At 37.5% G+C, this 24709-nt stretch overlaps 1 protein-coding gene across 1 annotated transcript; it reads left to right on the plus strand.

The window, feature by feature from the left end:
* Positions 1 to 20584: 20584 nt before the first annotated feature.
* LOC123643593 (60S ribosomal protein L39-like) lies at positions 20585 to 20933 on the plus strand. Its single transcript, XM_045559185.1, has one exon. The coding sequence runs from the start codon at positions 20585 to 20587 to the stop codon at positions 20738 to 20740; it is 156 nt and encodes a 51-aa protein (XP_045415141.1). The 3' UTR covers positions 20741 to 20933.
* Positions 20934 to 24709: the final 3776 nt, after the last annotated feature.

Genomic DNA, 24709 nt, shown 5'->3' on the forward strand with positions numbered 1-24709 from the left:
TCCACCTCTGGAGAGGGCTGAGCTCTGGCTTTATTATGTTAAGGAAAAGCTCACTCCTCATGTCTGGGCTATCTTAAAGGAACCGCAGCTGTGGCTCTACATGGTGGTCTGCCTCCAGGATGCTTTGGTGCGTTGGACCAGCTTGGAATAGATTCTTTTGGTTTTCAAATTTCCCTCTTGAATATTTTTATTTTAGTGGGGACAGAGGGGTAGTGGGATATACTTTTGTAGTTACCTTTATATTGTAAACCATGCCATGTGGTCAGAAAATTGCTCTAAAACCTTTTAACTGATCTATTCTGTTTCATCAATGTCAAAAGACAAAATAACAAGAAATCTAGTTAAAGATCTTAATTGGCTTTTATTTGCAATTCTAAAGTTGAGCAACACCTCATTCTATAGAATAGAATGAGCGTTTTGATGAGCTGAGCAGAGGAGGTTGGTTTTATTGATAGAAAAAGGCTGAGGAAGGCAGAAACAGAGAACAAAAAGTGAATTGGTTGTTTCAAACTTAAAGATTAAAGCTGGGGACTTCCTTATTGTGCCAGCTAAAACTGGCCTGTTCTGCCAAAGGTCAAATAAACGAATTAGTTTTCTCTTGGTAGCATGAAATTTTAGCATGAGTGGCTCCATTTTGGTTTGGTCCATTAGGCCTGGTGTAGGAGCTCAGTCCAAATCAATGGCTTTCTATAAATTTTATTTAACACCACACTGAGGCACAAGATAAGGTCACAGTTTAAAAAAAATATTTAAACTGACAACTAATCTTTATTATTATTATTTTTCCAGTTGTAAGAAGGCTTTTCTTTCTGTTTTGGTGTTCTCTCTCTAACTATAAAGTCCCAGGGATACTTACACAGCAGGAGGGGTCAGGCCCGAAGGAAGGAAATCTACTAAAGCTCCCCAGTCTGCCATGGGAACCCACTCTGCTCTAGTGGTCTGTCATTCTAGTACAGTCCTTGTCACCAAGGTTACCAAGTCCTGTGGCCATCATGTATTTGGTAGTAGCTTCTGTAGGTGGGGAAAGAAGGCTCTTCCCCAGTTACATTCAGCGGTGTTCACTGTATGCCAAGGTAAGCCAGCTCTCAGGGACTTGCATCTTTAGGGACAGAGCTCTCTCCTCTTACATAGTCAGTCCTCATTGTTCACAGAGTCTGTATTTGTGGATTTTCTTATTTGCTAACACTTATTTGTAACCCCCATTTGCAGATTTGCACAAAACGACAAAAAATTTTAGTCTCCTGACCTGCATGATCCCAGCAGAGGTTGAACAAGGTGACTCTCTTTCTTCTTGTTTCAGCTCTCTTATTGCAAACAAATGTCCTTCTCAAGGCCTATTTAACACCACGTTTTTCACATTTTTGTGCCTTTTGTGGTGATTTCACTATTTCAAATGGGCCCCCGTGAGTAGTGCTGAAGTGTTGAATAGTGTTCACAAGCTCAAGAAGACTGTGATGTGCCTTCGCAGGAAATATATGTGTCAGATAAGCTTCATCCAGATACGAGTTTTAGTGCTGTTGACTGTGAGTTCATTGCTAATGAATCAACAACATGTATACATATATGTATATATATTTTGAGACATGGTCTATCTCTGTTGCCCTGGCTAGAGTGCAGTGGCATCATCACAACTCACTGGAACCTCCAACTCCTGGGCTCAAGTGATCCTCCTGCCTCAGCCTCTCAAAGTGCTGGGATTACAGATGTGAGCCATCGTGCCTGGCCAATAACATATATTAAAGAAGATGTCTTTAAATAGAAACACACATAAAGCAAGGTAATGTATTTTTCAGCTGACAAAAATGTTACCAGAGGCTTGCAGGAACCTAATCCTGCACCTGTCCCAGGAGTGATAGTTCAGTATTTGCTAGTTCATTGTTCTTGAGGACTTCATAGGACATAACTACCAACAGTCAACTGTATATGCAGCCATTTCCCTAAGATGTGCCCATAATGCCAGGGAGGATGAGTCAGAAATTGTCCAGTAAGAAATTGTGGAAGGACCAGACGCTCCTAGTTTCCAAAGAGTCATACCTGTTCCTCTTGCTGTTCTCCAGTGGGCTGGTACTTACGTGTGCTCCCTACACTTGACCTTAGCTAAAAAAAGAAGTAATTACATGTGGTCTCTAGACAAGGGCACTCTGTCCTCTTTGTCACTGCCATTAGCTGAGGTGGAGTGGGAATGTGGCACAAGGAGGAAGGGTAATCTGGAAATGCAACTGTGCAACTCACCCTGGCCCATCTCAGGCAGTCTTCTTCCAGCCCTCCTTCTGTGGTCTCTCTTTTGGGCCCAGATAAGAATAAAATTCCTCATTTTGGCCTCAGGCTGATTTGTAGTGGGAACATTTACTGTCTTGCTCTCATCTCCCCAACATATAATTGCAAAAATAAAACAACCTGACACTGGTACATTTCCCCAGATCTGAGCTGTCCCATTGTAGCCAAGGACACTGTGATAGAGAGTGATGTAAACACTGCAAACAGTTATCTTGGGGTCCTGTTTGCATCATCCCCAGAGTAAAACCTCAGCATGCACCAGAGAGTGAGGAGTAAATCAGCACTGCCCACAGTCAAGTCAGGTTTGAGCTGGGCTGGAGATTGAATCCACATTCAATCAAGACTATGTTGGATTTTGTTGCTGAACCTTAGCTTTCGGTGAAGGATTCAAAGGTGGCGATGTTCTCCTAATTTGGTATTCCCTTGATACACTTGAAAAGATTTCTTACGTGTGCAAGAGAGGAGTCTTGAAGAGCTATGTTACTGCTACCCTGGGGATTCCTGTATAAAGGACTTTGGGTGCCTTCATCTGGTGTTCAAGAGATGGCACTCAATTTACACCTTGCCTCTCTTTTGACTTTAATTCCGCTTTATTTCTTCTTTCAGGGATATGCCTTTTTAAAAATGGCTTGTGGCAGAGCAATGATAATTTTAAAACATAACTATACAAAAATATCTGTAAAACTTTACATTTTGGCAGAAAATGCATGCATTTCCATATACTCAGAGATGTGGAAGTTAAAGAAAACAAGTCTTCCCAGATTAGGTGTATCTTTTCTTGCCCTCGCTTTCTCTCTCTCTCTTTTTTTATACCAATTATAACACTTTGTATAATCAATTATATTTTAAGACATATTAATTTAGTATATGCCAATTATTTATAATACTTTCTATTCTTCCCTCTTCTTGTCACCTGGTGCTATAGCCTGGTCTTTATTTTTCATCATTCTGTGCTAATGACAGAAGCAACCATAAGGCAATTAATTTATTTTAGAGAAACTCTTGTCTACCCTGGCCTCTTCCTAACCCCAATACAGTAATGAATAAAATGAAACAGTAACAGTTTGAAAAAAGAGAGCTATTAAAACAGTAGGGGTACCTTGGAAGCAGCAGTGAAATACTGTGGCGTAAACAATGCTCATGCTACTTTGAGTGATGGCATCTGACACCCTCCACCATAGAGTGAGGAATCCAGTGAGAAAATAAACATTTAGCTTCTGACGCTGTCCTTGGCATTCAATAACTGTTATCTTTCATAACTAAAGACAAGAGGGTAATTCCTTTCTCATTGTTGAGTAGTATGATGTAAGAAATACACAGCTAAAAGGTTGTACGGCATGGCACTGTTTACATCAGGATTATTTTTCTAAATTGGTTTGAGAATCAGAGGCAGTAACAACCATCCAGCACTAGAGAGAGCCAGATCCCTTTCTGATGATTTCTTCTTTGTTTAGCTAGAACACAGCGGCTCTAAGCCCATGTTTGGATTCGCCTCTGGACTTGTGAATTTAGTGCTCGGCCTTAGTTCACAGACATGATTACACACGCGTCAGAAATTTAAAAGGGGCTCCAAGCCCCAAATCATAGACTTTACAGAATAAAGTGTTATACATCAAAAGGGACCCAAATACAATCTATGGATCTCGTTTGCATCATGAGTCAAACAAACCAGCCTGAAAAAGATGTTTGTAAGATAACTAGAAATTTGAACAGGAACTAAATACTATATTATGGAATTGTTGTCAATTTTATTAGGTGTGATAATATCTTGGTAATGTTAAAATTTTCTTTCTTTCTTTTTTTACATATAGTTTTTTGAGACAGAGTCTCACTCTGTTGCCTGGGCTAGAGTGCTGTGGCGTCAGCCCAGCTCACAGCAACCTCAAATTCCTGGGCTCAAGTGATCCTCCTGCCTCAGCCTCCCAAGTAGCTGGGACTACAGGCATGCACCACCATGCCTGGCTAATTTTTTTCTATATAGATTTTTAGCTGTCCATATAATTTCTTTCTATTTTTAGTAGAGACGGGGTCTCGCTCTTGCTCAGGCTGGTCTCGAACTCCTGAGCTCAAGTGATCCTCCCACCTCGGCCTCCCAGAGTGCTAGGATTACAGGAGTGAGCCACTGCACCCGGCTTAAAATTTTCTTAACTTATAAAGATACATATGGGAGAATTTCTGTGTGAAATTATATGATACCTACAATTCATTATAAAATATTCTAATAAAGTAAGTATGTGTGTGGGGAGGAGGGAGGAATAATAGAAACAAAATTGACAGCATCTTGGTAACAGTTGGAACTGGAGTTCATTGCATTATTTGTTCTACTTTTGTGAGTTTTATGTTTTCCATTAAAAGTGAAAATAAAAGCATACAGACATTATATCCTTACAATATATATTTATGATCTAGCTTATCATTTATGGCTGATGTGTATTTCTTAAGTTACAAATTCAATTGTGCAAGAAAATATCCTTTCCCCCATAATTGAATTTAATTTCTAGCTCGATCTTCTATTCCACTAGTTGTCAGAAGCTAAATATCATTTAATTCGGAGTAATCTCACATTGCATGGAGTCAAAAACTTAATCCAAGATGATTATAGTCCATTCTGGATTTTCCTACCTCATCTGCCAGCAGAGTTGCTGACTGAAACTAAGGTGGTGGTGGTGGGTTGGGGCTGGTTCTTGGCTGTCACCTCTAGAGTCAGACACCTACTAAGACAACTTTGATCCTTTCTTGGGTCACTTTGTCCTTGATGACGGCCACATCATCTGATGACCATCCACACAGCCTCCCCAGATCTGCCTTTCTGGGGATCTCTGCCTGCTTAGCCATTTCCACTCTACTTCCCTGTACCTTGTTTGCCTTGGAAGACCCTGGAGGACTTATTTTAGTATATTTGCCACTTCCTCAGGTTTGGGAACAAAGGCACAGGTGCTTCCTACTTTCAGCTCCCTTAACAAATCTGGGAGCTTTGGGGTTCAGTCCTTAGAGGAGAGGGACATACACAGGCCACCTTCTTAAGGCAATACTTCAATGTCTAACATCTCTCCCTGAAGCCTGTGCTGAGTTCAGTCCGGTGGGTAGACCTAGGCCATAGTCTTCTGTAACGTTTGATTATGTCATAAACATGCCCAATGTCCTTCAGCGCTCTGGATGCAGAGAAGGGTCATGGGTTCATAGGAATAATGAAGAAAAATTTTCTGCAATTAACATAATAAAATTCTGTCCTATTGAATAACTTAAATTTAAAACTTGACATTTGCTTCTCATACATAAATTGGGAAGCAGTAGTAAATAGTAATTTCAGATGTAGGTTCTGGGCTTAGAGAGACCAGTGTTCTAATCCTCCCTTTGTGTCTTTTTAGTAGGGCTCAGGCACAAATTAATTAAGGTTTTTAAAAAACATTTTTTTAAATTTATAATGCAGAGGCAGTAATATCTACCATGCAGTGTTTTGGGGAAAGTTAAACAAGAATATGTATATAAAGTGCACACAGAGAATTTGACCCTTCGTATAAATCCTATAAATGACAAGCATTTTTTATTATAAAGAATAACAAAAACAGGAAAAGCCTCTAATGCAATTTTTGCATCTGGTTACGGAAACTTTCTCTCATAGCTTCCTAAGTTATTAGCTCAGGTCTTAAAGGACCACATGGGAATTTGGTGCAGCCTCAGGCACTAAACTTAGAAAAAATTCTCTCTTTTGTATCCCCTCTGAGGTATATGGAGCCCCAATTTCCATGGTATTTTAAGAAATGACTGCTTAGATTTCATTCCCAGTGTGGCCCATCCTTTATGAACTGTCAGTGGAAAGGAAGCAGATGAAAGGAGGAATTCCAAGAGTACAGTATCCCCACGACCTCATGAAACAGGAGAAAAGAAACCAATTTCTACTGGACAAGCTTCTAGAGGTTTATTGCCAGGACCTTCTTCTGCTCAGAGTGAAAAGAAAATTCAACCAAATGCCATGTTCCTCTCTCACATTGCAAGAAAAAGCAAAGTGACTTTTCTCAGGCATCCCACCTCCTCCCTTTGATGGCTTTGGTGTTCTGACTAGGACAGAAAGATAAATTGCTGCTCTGTTTCACTGGGAGAACTTGACAATGATTCCATGCTGAACTGGTTTCTGATTCCTCTTTGTCTTGGATGTTAGATTCCAATCCCCTGGGTAGAGATGTCCAGCTTTGTAACTAGCCTCCTTCTAGGGGCAGTATGGTGCTGGTAAGTTACCAAGAATTGGTTTGGAGTAAAAAACTGCAGTCTCAGATATGTACAGGTTCTCTACCCAGGTGCAATCTATGAATTAATCTCATGCACCCAGAGAGTGATATTACATCTTAATGCTTTAGTGCTTAAAGTAGGTTCTGTGAAAAAAATGTGACCCATATTGAGAAATCAGTTGATGTCGCAACACTATTTAACACAAACCTCTCAGATTAGAATAGTTTTTAAAAAGTGTCCTTGGCGGGCATCTGTATTAGTTTCCTAATACAGTTGCGGCTAGAACGCTTATGATTACACTGGGTCCACCAGGATAATCCAAATAATCTCTCCATCTCAAGATCCTTAACATAATCTTGTCTGCAAAGTCACTTTGCCATATAAGGTAACATATTCATAGGTTTGGGGGATTAGGACATGGACATCTTTGGGGGCTGTTATTCTACCTGCCGTGGTCCACCTCTGTCCCCCAAAGCTTTACTTCCATTCACATGTAAAATATATTCACCCTGTCCCATCTCCAAAAGTCTCCATCCATTCTAGCATCAACTCCAAGTCCAGAATCTCATCTAAATTTCACCAACTCAGAAGTCCCAAGTCTCATCTGCTTTGGGTGAGGCTCTGGACATGGCCCATCCTGAAGCACAATCCATCTCCCTCTGCGAACCTGGGAAGCTCAAGAAGCAAGTCGTCAGCTCCCCAAATACAGAGGTGGGATAGGTCTAAGATAACATTCCAGTCCAAAAGGGGAGAAAATGGAAGGGGTAAAGGAGTCACCAGCCCCAGGCAACTTTGAAATGCAGCTGGGCAAACAGCATTAGGTTTCAAGGCTCGGGAATAATCCTCTGTGTTTTGCAGCTCTGCCCTCTGGGCTTGAGGCTCTGTCCCTGGAGTCATCTTTCTTTCTCCATGAAGGAGAGAGTGTATTTGCAGATGAATAGTTTTATTAGCCTGTTTCCTGCCTGTAGAAATATATATTTTTTTAATTTCAGAATATTATGGGGATACAAACATTTTGGTTATATGAATTGCTTTTGTACAGATTGAGTCAAAGTCATAAGTGTGTCCATCACCCAGATAGTGGGCATTGTACCTGTTAGGTGTTTTAATTCTTCCATGGTTACGAACTCCACGTAAAATTTCTTCCCAGTGCTACTCTTTTCTGAATTCTCTAAAATGATCTATAATTTCCCAAAGCACCTTTATGTAAACAAGATTTCAGATTCTAAATATGTATGGACTTTTTTTTGTTCTTAACAGGATTTTGAGTTTTCTGATAGCCAGTAAACTTGAGATAGCAGCTTCTTATAGAAATAGAATTGTTCAGCTAAATCATTAATGCAGTCCTTGAGAGAGACGGTAGGCACAAATAACTGTGTTCTGTGGGGCAAGCCTAACAATTCTTGGCTAATGAATCTCTTCTGCATTACCTAGACAAAAACCTTCGTGACTCATCTTGAGTTTAGGCTTTTGCCGTACCTGCCCTGTACTATACTAGTTTTCTATTTCTTTTTGTAACAAATTGCCACCAACATAGTGGCTTAAAACAACACAACTGTATTATAGTTCTGGAGGTCAGAAGTCTAAAATTTGTCTCACAGAGCTACTAAAATCAAGGTGTCGATAGGACTGGTTCCTTCCAGAGAATCTAGGGCAGGGGTGGGGAACCTTGTCATGTTGGAAGGGTGCATCAATTTAGCTGTAATCAAATAAGGCCGCATTCAAGAAACTTCAGTTAGATAAATTTAAAAATTGTACATTATTTTGTAAAAATCTAACTACTATGTACTTAATAATTCCAAAAAAATGAAAACTATTTGTTAATTTTAAAGTTAAACTTTTAATGACTTTGTTGTGTCTACTTTTTTGGTGGAAAGATGAGTATCAGTCATTTGTGAACTTAAGGGGGTCTCTCTCTCTCTCTCTCTCTTTTTTTAATGTTTTTCTTTTTATTTTCTCCCCCTGCCCCACCAAGGACATCTTGATTTGGGTTAGATAGGAGAACATATATTCGCAGCAACAAGTGTTTAGAAAGCAAGAAAGCATTTTTCGGACACGTTGCCGAAGATATGGGCATTCTACTGCATTTTTCCATATTTCAATTGTATCTTTCTTATTAATAGCATCACACAATGACTTTACAATGTCATCTACTGAGAGCTCAATCAGACGAAATCGGTGCCTTCAGGGTGGTATGGCCATAGACTGAGAGCTCAATCAATTCCATCTGCAGTTCTTTAGGTGCCTTGGTGATGTCAACTAGGTGAGGCTGAAATACTAACTTGAGTGTGATGTCATGATTCTCAAAGTCAGTGAAACTTTCTTTGTATTCTCCAATTAGTAGGTCTGTAACAGCTATGATTCACATATGTCATCCTGCTCATCAATGACCTTTGCTAACTGGGGAAAATGTTCACCCGAAATTTCCTTTTGAAGAAGTGTTTTGAAAAAAGATAGCTTTAGGGTTTAAGCATCCTACAACTTCGACAATGCATTCTTTCACAATTTCTGCATCACTGAATGGCTTCCTTTCCCCCCACCCCAAGTATATAAGGTACTTTATAAGTTGCTTTAGTGGTATTATTTCCAGATCTTATTGCTGCTTGAAAGAATTGTCTTTGCTTTTTCTTTTCATCTTTTGATTTCTGCAATACAACCTTTTGTGCCTCCCCCTCTAATTTAAAATATTTGTGGTCCTTATGAGTGTTATAATACTGATGAGCATTGAATTTCTTTAATGTCGATATTGCAGTATCACAAAACAAGCAAATCATCTTATCTTTAGTAGAAACGAGATAATATTGCAATTCCCAATCCTCATTAAAAAATCTGTTTTCTTCATTCTGTGTTCTCTTGGTCTTCTTCGACATGATGGGCTGTTAAGCAGACAGAATTAAAAAATACTGTTGAGCTGTGCAACTAGTCACAAATTCCACCTAAAACACAAACGCAGGACTCTGTTGTCAAAAGCTGATGATAGACTGTTGTACTCGACCCCCCAAAACTCTTGCCAACCAGCCTCATATGGTAGTGGCACCAGTCAGGGGAGGCGAGTTAGAACTAAATCATGAGTGTAGCAGCCATCCATTTAGCCCTTATGGCTTACTAATGTTATAATCGTGCCAGTCAATGTGAGAGGATTATTTCATTGAAACTTATTTTATTCTTTGGTATTTTAAATACATTCATTTTAAAAATAAAATAAAAATATAAAAGATGAACAAAAATGTATTAATAAAAATAAAAGGATTTGTTCTGTAAAAATTAGATTCAGTCAAAAGGCCATACTTAAGGACCTAGAAGGCCATACATGGCCTTAAGGCTACAGGTTCCCCACCCTTGGTCTAGAGGAGAGCTCATGTCTTGCCATTTCCAGCTTTTAGCAGCTGCCAGCATTCCTTGGCCCACGGCTCCACATCATTTTGACCCCTGTTTCCTTTGTCATATCTCTTTCTCTGAGTCTTACTCTTTCTTCCCTCTTGTACGGACTCCTGTGATTACATAGGGCCCTCCTGGATAATCCAAGAAATTGTCCCCATCTCAAGATCCTTAACAAAATCACATATGCAGAATTTCTATTGGTAGCAAAAGAGAGAGGTAACATATGCACGGGTTTCAGGGATTGGGACATGGCCTTCCTTGGTGAGTCATTTTTCAGTTTGCTACATACCCATTCATGTTGTGCTTCCCAACTAAATCAGCTCCTGCCTCCTCAATGGCTCCCATGTCAAATTCATATTTATTTTAATGCTTTTATATTTGGAATCTCTTTTTTTCTCATTTTAGCCCCCACTTCTTCCTTGCATTTAACCTCTGTCATGATAGGCTAGTCTTTGTGTATTTAAACTTCTGTGCCCTTGTTTGTGTCGGGTCTGTCACTGGGAAACCACCTTCCACCCCCATCCATATGAGCCCTATTCATTATTCAAGGTTCACGCTCAAATCTTGCCTCTTCACTGAGATTTCCCTTGAAAACTCTGCCCCTGCCCTCTTTGGTTTCTCTCTTCATGATCCTCTAAAGCATTTTTGGGTATTTTTTTTTACCAGATGTATTATACCTATGTTTCTATATGCAATATTGGTCTTTTCCTATTACTTCACTTGTGTTTTCTTTGGCTCCTCATTTTGAGCATAAGCTCTTTGAAAGGAGGAAAATGGCATATTTCTTTTGCATATTGAATCACCCTTAGCATGGTGCCAAGCACATGATAATATCAAATAAACTATTTGCTCACTGCCTCCTTTGGAGCTCTGCCTGGGTAGGTCCATGATTTTCAGAGACTTCCACTTAGAATACAAGAAAATAAAGCCCAACTTGACATCTAATGAAAAAACAATAGGGGATTATTACCATATCTATTTTATAATCCACTGCAAACCTGTTCTTCTTCATTGGCATTTTAAAATCTGAGGTTTATAATCATTATAACCAAACTTTCTCAGCATTGTGATAAGAGTTGACTGGCAGCTAGGACCTATGTTATCCCAAGTGACTTCTCTTTGTGGTCTGGTGCTCAGTTTGGTCCCATGTTCTTCCAATTTATGTAGGACTCTGTTGCCTCTCCTGAGCTCAGTTGAGTTCCAGGGACCAATAACCATCATGGAAGTTTCATGCTAGGCTTTGTTCGTTTTTGCTAGGGGTAGGTTGTCGGGGGGGGGGGGAGTCTAATTTATTCTAGGCACAGTCATGATCTTCTGTCTTCATGGCAATACTTATCATCATTGTTATCATGGAATTCAGCACTGCTATTGTTTACTGAACACTTACTCTGTACCAACCACAGTGCTAAGTATTTTACATGTAACATCTCATTTAATCATTTCAATATGCTTGATAATAGGTCAGGGAGTAGGTATGGTTAAATAAAGGACCCTAAAAATGTTTGATTCTATGCCCAGGGATTCTTCTTGAGATGTCATATCACAGCTCAGCAACAATAGGCATTCTTCTGGGAAGCACTCATTTTGACCCAAGGCCTGACATGTAACTTCAACGTGTTACATCACAGCATGGGGGTCAGTGAGGCCAAATGTCTCTCTGAGTTCTAGAACACTCAGTTATCTTGTCATTCAAACAGCCTACTCTACTCCAGTAAGTTCCAGTGTTCTCTAGAGGGTGCTTAGTATTTCCATCCTTTTAAAATTTATATTTGGGCCTCTTGCTTCATAGGTTTGGGGCCAAATGGAAGGAGAGATTTGGCATGCTATTTGTACCATTAAAATCCATTACAAATTGAGTGTGATAGGTAAGACTACCAGTCTAGAAGTTATAACCAAAAGCAGCACTCCCAATTTTCCCTGATACTATGAAGTTTTGTGGGTGTTTTTTCTATGCTTAGTAGTTATGGTGATCAGAAAAACAAGTCATTTTCTGACACATCGTTTATAAAGATAATTGCAAACATGCTCAACATCTCAACAGAAGTCAGGATTTTATGTATGATGTGGTATCTTTTTGAAGTTCTGGGCTCGGCTATGAAAATCTGTTCCATTCTTGTGGTTTTGTGAAACTAAAATTTTAGCCATTTTTTTGACTATGGCAGAATATACGAGAAAGACAAGTTAAATCCTCTCATTTTATAATTTTGGACTTAAATTTTTAGGTCACCTGTTTAAAGTCTCTTACATGACCCCTGTAGAGGGTGGATAAATCAAAGAATATATTCATTGATGTCTTTCACAGGGACCTCTCCAGCCAATCTTTAGGTTGACCGAGAACTTATAAAAAGGGCCTTTGTGAAGAGCCCTTCAGGCAAGGTGATTTTTGGAGGGCTCAAACACAGAGACAGGGACTTTCTCAAACTTACAAGAAGGAACCATGTGGCTTTTTTTTTTTTTTTTAATCCCTCATCCATCAGCCCACCATGTGGCTGTCTTGTGGGTTTGTTTGCTAGTAATTGTTTGTGCATTTGGTTGAATTTTGCTTAAGACTTATTTTCATTATGCCACCAAGAAGGAAATTGTGGAGTAGGGGAAGATGCCCCACCTACTTCTCATTGTGAGTCTATCAAGGAGGCTTTTGATATTTACCAAAAGAACCTGACAGTTGCTGCATGGCCAATTTAACTTGGGCCAGGTTGCAATAATGTGCCTAGGAGAAAGGCATTACTGTTATTATTGCCTTCATTTTATGCATATATCTAATATACTTAGATGAATATACAAAGGGACATAACATTAAGTGACCGGTCAGTGATGGAGCTGGGATTTGAATCCAGGCCATGAAAGGTATTGGAAGGTATGTTCTCTTTATCTTTATGCTAAACAATTGAGTTCTGTTTATGTTCACCCTGGATAATTGGCAAAACCCTCACATATGAAGAACATAACCTGCCATAATAGGGCAAGAAGATGTTAAAAGACTTGAAATTGCTGAAATAAAGATGGCTTCTCTTTTGGACTAGTAACATTTAGAAGCAAGGCACATATTTTGCACATTAAGTAGGCCTGTTTTGTTTTTTGCTCCTGTTGCTATGGTAGAGAAGATAGTAGGAAGGAACTTATTGATTTCCTCTAAGGCAAACTTACTAGTGGAGTTTTACCTGAAAGGGATTTTACTGCCCAAATCTCCCAAGGTGAGAGGCCATTATTGACTACTAGATCGCAATGGTGTAAGAGGAGTTGGCCTGTGTAATATAGTTACTTGCATAGCAATTGATTCCTGAATACGCACACACACACACAGACATGTTTATTTTTATAAAGCTATTTTGATTTATTTCAACCAATTCATTTTTCTCTATCCTGATATATCAAATTATGGAACTGCTTTACATATTATTTTAGCCAGAAATATCTAAGCCTCAAAGAATATAAAATATTGACTATAATGAAATGCTAGTGTAGTTTCTACATGTATATTAATTTTGATAGATATTAAATGATAATTAATTTTAACCAAAGCTATTTACATTAGGTTATCATTCTTGGCAAATTTATGAAACACTTCACGTAGCAAAACAAAGAGTTAGTCTCTTAGGGGTAACTACTGATGTCTGATTTATGCTCTGTGAACAAAATATGATATAGCCATCTGCATCACTATAGATTATGGAAGATTAGAGCAATAAAGAACTGCATTTTAGAAAAAGCACAGCAATACAAAATGCTTGTCTTAAATTTTTCTTAGTAGCTGGTAAACTCAGCTAGGGAACATCTTTAATCATCATCAAATAATAAATCCCTGCTGTTAATTATCTTGCAGCATAATACATAGAGTTGGCCCCATAACAAGCAGCCGTATCGCTAACCAATGCCTGTATTATTTATACTGTTTAACTTTATTACTTTTTGTCTGTGGCTCATGTCTGAAACCGTAGTTTGTTTTCTCTGTTCAAAGAATCCTAATATATATGAGATGTTTTTTCAGGCCATTAATCCACTTAGTATTTCATGCTTCTGTTTTAGCTGTTCTTAAGAGTGATAGTCTTGTAGTTTTGATGTGCTCTGAGGTTCTCCCCAAATGCATTTGGTGAACACTATCAGACAGCTTATTTTTATGTCTAGGTGATTTCAAGTGCAACTCTAAATTGTCTTATCAGGTCTTTTATGTTTGACATAAAAATAGAAAGCTAGATGGAAATTTAATTATTTTTATAAAGTAGGAAATGAGAAATAGGGACTGCTACACAAGGACAAAGTAAGTGATAATCCTCAAATCTGCTGGAGAATTGCACACAGCTAATTTGATGAAATTTAGCAGAAATTAATACAAAGTCCTCTCCTTGGATTCAAGGAGCAACCTGTGTAAGTAAAGGTTGGGGGATATGCAACTTAAATAGAGTAGACATTATAGTGGTTTCTCTAACATTCATTGGACCCCTCCTCCCTTTCGTAAGTGCTATATGGTTTAGGTGAGCCCCAGAAGTAGGACCTAAGCTGATCAGGGTAATACAGATACTATCTCATTTGCTGCAACAATTGGTTCAGGTAGCTCAAGCTTTAGCCAATCAGTGCTTTTATTTCACCAGACACAGGGACTGTTCTGAGGTGGTCCAAACATTAAGAAGCTCAGTATTTTGAGCAATGATTTTGGGACTTCTCTGTCTCCAATCGGGAACAAGGATGCATATAGCCTTATGTTAGTTCTGGAAACAATCTTGCTGTTAGTGCTGGAAACAATCTTGCTTCCAAGAGAAAAGTTACCTGGAGGACAAATCCAACACAAGATGAGAAAACCACAGAGAAACAGAGTGAGGCAGTGATTAAACTGTATCAGAAGTTCATGTTATTTCTGGACTTTTCAGTTACTTCAAGCAATAAGTTTCTTTTGTGTAATAAATTTAGTTTGAATTGGATTTTCCTGTTTTATTAAAATTTTTATTTTATTTTTATTTAAAAAACTCAAAATGATGCAAGTATCATATCAGGAAAAAGATTTAGAAAGGATTTCTGAGATTAGAAAATAGTAGAGTGAGCTAATGAGGTCACCTATCTGCCATAAAAACTTTAATATGCTGGAGAAAATGTTTTAAAACAATCAGAAAGAAGGAGGGAACTTAAAGCCGTAAGTGAAAGTTTGTAGGAGAATGCTGTGACCATCTGGAAGTATATCTGATCCAGACATAAGTCCTAATGGTCAGGGTTTTAACCTCCACACAAAAGCCAAAAATGAAGCTTACTCAGAGTGGAGTGCTGGAACCAAACGTCCTGCGAAAGATAAGGTCCTGGAACCCTTCCCTGTCTATAACAGAACGGGAGCTGGAAGAATTGTACTGACAGCCCAGATAAATCAGAAGGATGTTTTCCTTTGCCTGGATGGAAGAAAAAAAAAAATCTCTATTAGAAAATGAAGGCTGGGAGTGGTGACTCACACCTATAATCCCAACACTTTGGGAGGCCAAGGTGGGAGGAATGCTTGAGGCAGGAGTTCGAGACCAGCCTGGGCAACATAGTGAGATCCTGAACCTAACAAAAAAAAAAAAAAATGAAACCCCCATGTGTAGGTGTGGACCTCAAATGTGCACTATTTTCATAGTGTAAGGACCACTAATCCAAAAAAATAAAAATAAAAGCTGGCCTCAGCTTAGTGAAATTTCTGGTGTGCTTTATAGAAATAATGCAAAAACAACTTTGCTCAAACACTTCTATGGCATGTGATATATCTCACTAAAAATGAAAGTAAACTCAGAAGGAAGGAGTGAGGTATAAGGTACAATGAAAACAAAGAAATTGTAAACATGTGGTTAAATCTAAATAAATATTGACAATAAAAGAACTCCACAGTAAAAAAATATGATTGATTTTTTTGGAAGGCATAGATGGCGGTACTTAAAAATAGTGAAACTAAAATACTTAAAACAATAATATGGAAGATAGGAGGGAATGATTAGAATTAAAGTATTCTAATTATTTTTTAACATTCAGGAAGACTGTATAATTTTTTTTTTTTTTTTTTTTTGAGAAAGAATATCACTGTGCTGCCCAGGGTAGAGTGCCGTGGCATCAGCCTAGCTCATAGCAACCTCAAACTCCTGGGCTCAAGCAATCCTCTTGATTCAGCCTCCCAAGTAGCAGGGACTACAGGCATGCGCCACCATGCCCAGCTAATTTTTTTCTCTCTATATTTTTAGTTGTCCAGCTGATTTATTTCTTTTTTTTTTTTAGTGGAGATGGGGTCTTGCTCTTGCTTGGGCTGGTCTCGAACTCCTGAGCTCAAATGATCCGCCTGCCTCAGCCTCCTGGAGTGCTAGGATTACAGGTGTGAGCCACCATGTCCAGCCAGATTATATAAATATTAACTTCAGATATTTAATTGAATATACAGATTAAAAATTCAAAGTTAACACTAAAAGAATAGAAATTGAAATACAACATGGCTATATGTGGATTATTTTATTTCATTTTGTAAATTAAAAAAAAATTGGGCCAGGCGCAGTGGCTCACGCCTGTAATCCTAGCACTCTGAGAGCCCGAGGTGGGTGGATCGCTCGAGGTCAGGAGTTCAAGACCAGCCTGAGCAAGAGTGAGACCCCGTCTCTACTAAAAATAGAAAGAAATTATCTGGCCAACTAAAAATATATATAGAAAAAATTAGCCGGGCATAGTGGCTCATGCCTGTAGTCCCAGCTACTTGGGAGGCTGAGGCAGAAGGATCACTGAGCCCAGGAGTCTGAGGTTGCTGTGAGCTAGGCTGACGCCATGGCACTCTCGCTAGCCGGGCAACAGAGCGAGACTCTGTCTCAAAAAAAAAAAAAAAAAAAATTGAAGTATAACATACTGGTAAAGTGCACAAATCTTACATGTGCTCAAATTTAAAAAAATATACCTGTTTACTACCAGATTAATATAGAGAATATCAGCATCACCCCAGAAGCCTCCTTTCTCACTATCCTATAGGTAATCTCTATGCAAATTTCCATCTCTATAGATCAGTTTTACAAGTTTTTGAACTTCAAAAAATGGAATCATATGCAATATAATCCATTGTGCTTGCCCTCTTTCAACATTTTGTCTGTTAGAATTATTCATGTTGTTTATAGCTACAGTTTGTTATTTTTTAAGGCTCAATAGTATTCTGTTTAAAATGTATCAATTATTTATCTATTCTATTGCTGATAGATCCTTGGGTTACATCCTATTTTTGGTTATTATGAATAAAGCTGCTACGAAGATACTTGCACATGACTTTGATGGGCATATACACTCATTTCTTGTGAATATAACCTATGAAGGTAACTACTAGGTCACAGGGAAGAGTATGTGTTTAACTTTATTAGATACTGCCAACAGTTTTCCAAATTGGTTGTACCAATTTACACTCCCATTAGCAGCATGCGAGACTTCCAGTTATTCACATCCTCACCAACACTTGAGATTGCCAGTTTTTAAACATATGTTTGCCATTTAGATTGTGCAGAGTGGAACCTCATAGCTTTAATTACATTTCCCCAATCACTAATGACACTGAGAACCTTTCCATTTGCTTAGTAGCTGTTTAGATATTTTCTTTCGTGAAATGTCTGTTCAGGTCTTCTTCCCATTTTTAAAGATTGTCTGTCTTTTTCTTAGTGATTTGTAGGAATTCTTTCTCTATTCTGGACATGAATCATTTGTAGGATTTATATATTGCAAATATATTCCACTTTGTGACTGGTGTTTTTACTTTCTTAATGGTGTCTTTAATTTACAGAAATTGTAAAGTTTATTGAAAGCTAATTTATTGATTTTTTTCCCTTTATATTTAGTGCTTTTTGTGTTCCATTTGAAAAAATTCTTTTCCTAATCTAAGATCAGGAACACATTTTCCTATGTAATCTTCTAGGAGACTTAATGCTTTGTGTTTCACGTGTAGGTCTGATTCATTTGAGATGGATGTTTACAGATGGTGTGAGGTAGAGATTAATACTTTTTCCCCACAATTGATCTAGAATCATTTATTGATAAGATCACCCTTTCTCAACAGTATGGCAGTGGCACCTTATCATAAATCAGGTGACTGTCATTGTACAGGTATGTTTTTGGACTCAGTTTTTCCCCATCAATCTATTCTTGTGCCAGTAACAGTTTTTTAAGTTCTATAGCTTTGTAATATGTCTTGATATCTGGTGGTAAAGTCCTTCAGCTTTCCTCTTCTTCTTGAAGATCAACTTGGCTATTTTATAATCAAGTTGTTAATTGCCCCCCACTCTATACTCAATTGCTAGCATTTTTTTGTTTTTTAATTGATTCTCAATTTTAATTTTTTTGTACAATGCAGTTCAAAGTACAAAGATTTATAATTAGATTATTCCATGCTGTCTGTTTATTTTATTACTCTAGTCATTTAATAGATAAGTATTGTGCACCTGTTGTATGCTAGGCATTGCGTTGGGTGTTGGAGATACGGTTATGAGCAAAACCAGATATGGCCTACGCCTCCATAGATAGACAGCCTACCTGGAGACTTAGGCATCAATCATTTAACACTCAAATAATTATAAAATTTCAAATCTGAAAAATTTTTTATAGGAAACGTGCTAAAAGAGTATGGAACAAAGAGACCTGATCTTTGGAAGGACTGGCAGGGAGGGACGGAGTTGGGGGAGCCTTCCAGGAGCAAGTCTTTGCAGCTGAATTCTGAAGGATGCGTAAGAGTAAAGTAGGTGAAGGGAAGGAATGGGAAGAGAATTTCAGGAAATAAAACAGCATGTGCAAATGTCTTCAGTTCCAAAGAAATGAGAGTTTGGAATGATAGACAATGGAGGCTTGGAAGGGTGAGGGGTAAGATGGGGGTGGTTGATGAGAAATTAACCGTACAATGTACGATATATGTTATCTTGGTGATGGATGCCCTAAAAGCCCTGACTGCATCACTGCACAGTCTATGCATGTAACAAAATAGCACTTGTAATTTAACCCATAAATTTATACAAATTTAAAACAAACCCAAAGAACTGAGAGAGGTTGTATGTGTCTGAATCATAACAAATGCAGGGTGGGAGGCAGGAAAGGCAGATAAGGCTGCAGAGGAGTGGGCAGCGTGGCCAGGCCTCGAGGGGTTGCGAGTCCTAATCACTAGCATTTTGATTGGGGTTACATTGAATCTGTAGATCAATTTGGAGAGAATCAACATCTTTATATATCACATATTCTAAACTGTGCATATGATCCTTTTTGTGTGAAGGTCTTGCCCATCTTTTGTTAGATTTATTTTCAGTCATTCAATGTTTTTTGATGCTAGTATAAATATTTTTAAAAATTTTATTGTTCATTAAGATATACAATTGATTTTTAAATATTGATTTTGAATTTTCTGATCTTCCTAAATTGTCTTGTTATTTTTGTTTACCTTGAGATATATATTTTGGGATATCCCATGTACTAGAGTTATTTTTAATTATTCTGTTTGCGACATTGTGTATTTCTCTAATCTAAAAGAGACACACCTGTTATCCGTTCTGGAAAATGTCTTGCCATTGTTTTATTTGAATATAGCCCCTCCATTTTCCTTATTTTTTAAGTTCTCTTTTTCATCTAGACCTATTACTGTCAAATTACACATTGCCAAAGACAAAGAGAAGAATCTGCAAAGCAACCTGAAAAAAGAATTACTTATAAAGGAACAGTAAGTGGACTGACAACATATTTCACATCAGCAGAAATGGAAGCCAAAATGCAATGATATAATGTATCTGAAGTGCTGAGAGAAACTATGTACCTAGAATTCTGTATCAAGCTAACCTTTCATTCAAGACAGAGGGCGAAGACATTTTCAGAGAAAGACTCATATAACTTAATTCTCTCATAGGGGGTACTAAGAACTATGAAATTATTCATGTCATGAAGAAGAGAGAATGCAGAATAAAATGATATTGGGGGAAAAAGGGGAGCCATGACTACTGATGTCGGAGAGATTTAAACAAGTGTTAGAGGTTATCATGAACAATTTTGTACCAATGCATTTGAAACCTTATGTTACAGGAACAAGTTCCTAAAAAGTAGTTTTCAAATTGGATCAAAGAAGAAATAGAAAACAGGAACAGACCAAGATTCATTAATAACAATGAATAAAATAAAATCATCCCACATATAAAAGTGCAAAATCTAGACCCAGATGATTTAAGGGTAAGTTCCAATAACCTACAAGAAACAGATAACCTGCATAGTTGGTCTTCAGTATCCACAGGGGATTGTTTTCACGACCCCCAAGGATGCCTAAATCTACAGATGCTCAAGTCTTTTATGCAAAATGGTGTAATATTTGCACGTAACCTACACACATCCTCCCATATACTTTAAATCATCTCTACATTACTTATACAAACTAATACAGTGTAAATGCTATGTAAAGAGTTGTTATATTGTATTATTTCAAACATTGGTATTATTTTTATTGTTGTATTATTTTTTATTTCATTTTTGAATATTTTCTATTCAAAGTTGGTTGAACCTGTGGATATGGAACCCACAGATAGGGAGGGCTGAGTGTATACAAATTATTGTACTGAATAAAAAAGAATTTTCTATGCCCACAGTTTTAATGACACTTTATAATTTGGATAAAAAACAAAATGTACAAGGATTATACAAGAAAAGAAAATTATGAACACACATACTAAGTAAAATACCAGCAAACAGGTCCCATTGAGTCTCCCTCACCATGTCTTCTCACAAGACTTTCAGAATCAAGAGGCTTCTGGCCAAGAAGCAGAAGCAAAATCGTCCCATTCCCCAATGGATTCGTATGAAGACTGGCGATAAAATCAGGTACAATTCCAAGAGGAGACATTGGAGAAGAACCAAGCTGGGTCTATAAAGATTGCACATGATATAATGACATGCATATTTATGCTGTATCAAGGTCACTATCATCTTACCATATCAAGTTGGAAATGTCACTAATATCCGGACAGACGCATTTCATTGGGAAAAGTGATTTTTCTCTTTGTTTATATGCTCTGTACTAATAAGCTGGTTCAATAATAAATATGTGAGACCTTTTGTTTTAATTGCTGTTGTATTCTGGTGTGTGAAGTACTGAACTCCCCTGGCACCTGTTAGACCTAACACTACACTGTCCAGTAGAACTTTCTGTAGTGATAGAAATATTCTCTGGCTACCAGGTACTTGAAGTGTGTTTAATGTAAATTTTCATTTAATTGTAATTAAATCTGAATAGCTCCATAAAAAAATACCAGCAAACAAAATTTACAACTGCGTATCATGATCAAGTGCATCATGTCTAAGTTGATTTTACTCCAGGAATAAGAGCCATTAATATTAGACAAAATGTAAATGTAATTGCAAACCAGAAACTCTTCCCTAAGCTGAAAAAGGGTATCTGTCAAACCCACAGCAAACATCATACTTAGTGGTGATGCGTTTGAAAAGAAAACAGACTGTGCTCTGCTCAGCAGATGTGCTGTCTATTTGGGTTTTATTTAGGAAGACTGGTGAATGTTCTCTTTTGTATCTCAAAGAACCTGTATTTGAAAACTTTTGTACTCAGTGATAAAGTGCAGTTTATGTCAGAAAAGCTGTGATCTACAAATAGTTTATTCTTACGTGTCAAGCAGTTCATTCAAGTACTCCCAGGTATCAGTGCTAGATGTTTGGTTTTGACATTTAGACAAAGACAGACTGCTTATATTTCCAGCTTAAACTCTTCCTAAATCTGGTTGTATATACATTTCATACAAGATCTTACCCATATCTAAATAAAACACAAAGTCATTGGAAACATTCATGACAGAGACATTGTCATTAAAGTATGTAACATGACAACAATGACTGCTATAAAAATGTTACACCGAGACTCCTGCTATTGTATGCTATAACAAAGAAATAAAACAGGTATAAGGATTGGAATCAAGAAACAAAATGGTTTATATTCATAGATGATATGATTGTCTATGTGGATGATCCAAGAGAATTGGAAATATTAATAATAAGAAAATATAATAAGTTACTAGATACAATATAATTACGAAACAGAAAATGACATCTTATTCAGAAACAAAGAAAGTAGAAAGGTAATTAGAACAGAGATCTTGTATACAATTGCAAGAAAAATTATAAGGAAGCTAGGAATAAATTTAACACAAGATAGGTAAGACCTTATTTCTAAAATTATACTTTATTAAAAATATGAATGAAGATCTAAATAAATGAGAAGTACTTTGTTTATGAATGAGGTTAACCAATACCGTATGGTAACTGTCCCTAAATTAATTTATAAACAATGGAATTCAAAAGAAAATATCAATAGAGGTTTTTTTCATGAAACTTGAGATCCTGAGCCAAGAAAAATTTGAAGAACAAGAACAGCAGTCCTGCTACCAAATATCAAGAGTTAGTTACTTCGAATATGCTATTAAGTATAGTAATTACAACAGCTACTAGTAGTGCAGGGATAGATAGACCTTTGGAAAAAAATAGAAGCCCAGAAACATATCCATATTAATATGAAAATTTAGTGTATTTACTTATCTAATAATTATTAAGCACTCTCCATTTTGTTAGTAGGGGCTGCTTCAAATTGTCTTCCAGGTTCTTTTGACATGATTCTACTAGTTGATACCTTAATATCTGGTATGATGAGATTTTCCTGACTCACTTGGTACATTTCCTGCTCTTAATGTGAAATTAGCCATTTCCTTAAGAACTTTTGATTTCTCTTTTAGGAAATTCTATGGGAAATAGAATTTCAAGACCACAGCTTATGTGATAGAGATGCTCTTTGGTACTGGGTTGGTCATTGTTTTCAGGACTTTTCAGTTTACATACCTAAAAAATTAAACGTATATTATATATATGTGTATATATCCACATATATACATACACACATACAAACATGGATTAATACATACATATTTAAATATATAAAGTGTTTATGTTGGTATATGTTACATATAATTAAATGTGTGTGTATATATATTTAAAGATAAAAACTCCATGACTTCATACTGATACTTGCAATTCAAATTCAGAAATATACATTTTTTTGTTTTTTTAAAAAAGCCAAGTTCTCATTCTGTTGTCCAGGCTGGAGTGCAGTGGCTCACTGTAATCTCGAATTCCTGGGTTCAAGTGATCCTCTGTCTCAGCCTCCCAAGTAGCTGTGATTACAGGTGCACATCACCATGCCTAGCTAAATTTTTTTTTTTTCACAGTTTTTTGTAGAGATATGTTGTCCAGGCTTGTTTGAACTGCTGGCCTCATGCAACACTCCTGCCTCAGCCTTCCAAACGGCTGGGATTACAGGCATGAGCCACCATGCCCAGCCTAGGAAATATAAGATTTTTACTTACATCATCATATATTAAATCTGTGTGTCCTTTAACATTGGAAATCATAGTTGTTAAGGATATGAGGGATGAGAAAATTAGAATATTCTATCATTACTAATTTGCTTTATTTTCTATTACACAGAGAATCATCACAGAATAGTAATATTAATACAATCATTTCCAATATGATCACAAAAAAACTTACTTTTTTTGTAAATATTGTCTGTGGATATGGTTTTGTTGTGTATTTTTTTTTTGTTTTTATGTGAAGATTTGGGGGGATTCAAATCTATGCTGCTGCTGTCATTAGCAGCATATGCTAGCTCCAAATCACCTTTTGAAAAGTTCTGAAATCTTTCCTGGATAATTAAAAATATGCAAAATGTAGTCCAACTGGCTGATGATAATTTAGTTTAGTAGGATGTGCTTTGTGGTTTATTATAAAGGCTGTTGAAATAAAATGAATCTATGTGGTGGTACTTCCAGGCTAATCCTACTGGTGATTCCAGAATAAGGTCAAACTGCAGTAGCGGTCGGGGGGCTGTTTCTGGGGCTGTGGTCAGTAGAGGGGCCAAGGCATGGCTTGGAGAGGTTTACTCCAGCCAATGATCTTTTTTTTTTTTTTTTCTTTCTTTGAGACACAGTCTTGCTCTGTTGCCCTGGGTAGAGTGCAGTGGTGTCGTCATAGCTCACTGCAACCTCAAGCTCCTGGGCTTAAGTGATGCTCTTCTCTCAGCCTACAGAGTAGCTGGGACTATAGGTGCACACCACCATGCCTGCCTAATTTTTCTATTTTTAATAGAGATGGGGTCTCGCTCTTGCTCAGGCTCGCTCTTGCTCAAACATCTGAGCTCAAGCAATCCTTCCCACCTCAGCCTCCCAGAATGCTAGGATTACAGACATGAGCCACTGTGCTCAGCCATCCAGCCAATAATATTAAGCAACTCTTCAAAACTATCCAAACAAAGAAGCAATCTAGGTCAAAGCAGTGTGATTGCTAAGGAAATACAGCATTAAGAAAAGTACCCTATTGGCTCCTTTCAATTGGACTGCTAACTCTCAACCCCTTCTATGTAGGTACTGGAGCTGGCACTTGTGACAGTGAACATGTCTTGTGTTTTGGTTGCCCATCACCCATTTTCCCTACTGTGACACAAACACATCGATTTCCTTTTGAAGAATTATCTCCCCCTCTGGACATTTTCTATTCATACTTTTTGGAGATTATCTATCCCCAGTAGACTTGTGACTCCAGCTTGATTAATTAGACTCTCCTGGAACTTCCAATCTTGATTGGAGCAATGCAGAAAGGGTACAAAATGATAGGAAATCATCCATTGCAGTGATGGTATGTGTTGAGAATGTTGATTAGTTCCACTTGTTTTGGAGCTACCCTGATTCTTAACCTTTTTCTAGCTTGTTTCTCTAGTCTTACAGTCAATTTTGTATTTCCCTGATATCTGCATAATATATTTGTCTTCTGTTTAGAGTTTTTT

The sequence above is a fragment of the Lemur catta genome, chromosome 8 (genome assembly GCF_020740605.2).
Source record: "Lemur catta isolate mLemCat1 chromosome 8, mLemCat1.pri, whole genome shotgun sequence".
Lineage (NCBI taxonomy): Eukaryota > Metazoa > Chordata > Mammalia > Primates > Lemuridae > Lemur > Lemur catta.

Coding starts and splice junctions, on each gene's coding strand:
- LOC123643593 (XM_045559185.1), top strand. CDS start 20,585: ATGTCTTCTCACAAGACTTTCAGAATCAAGAGGCTTCTGGCCAAGAAG.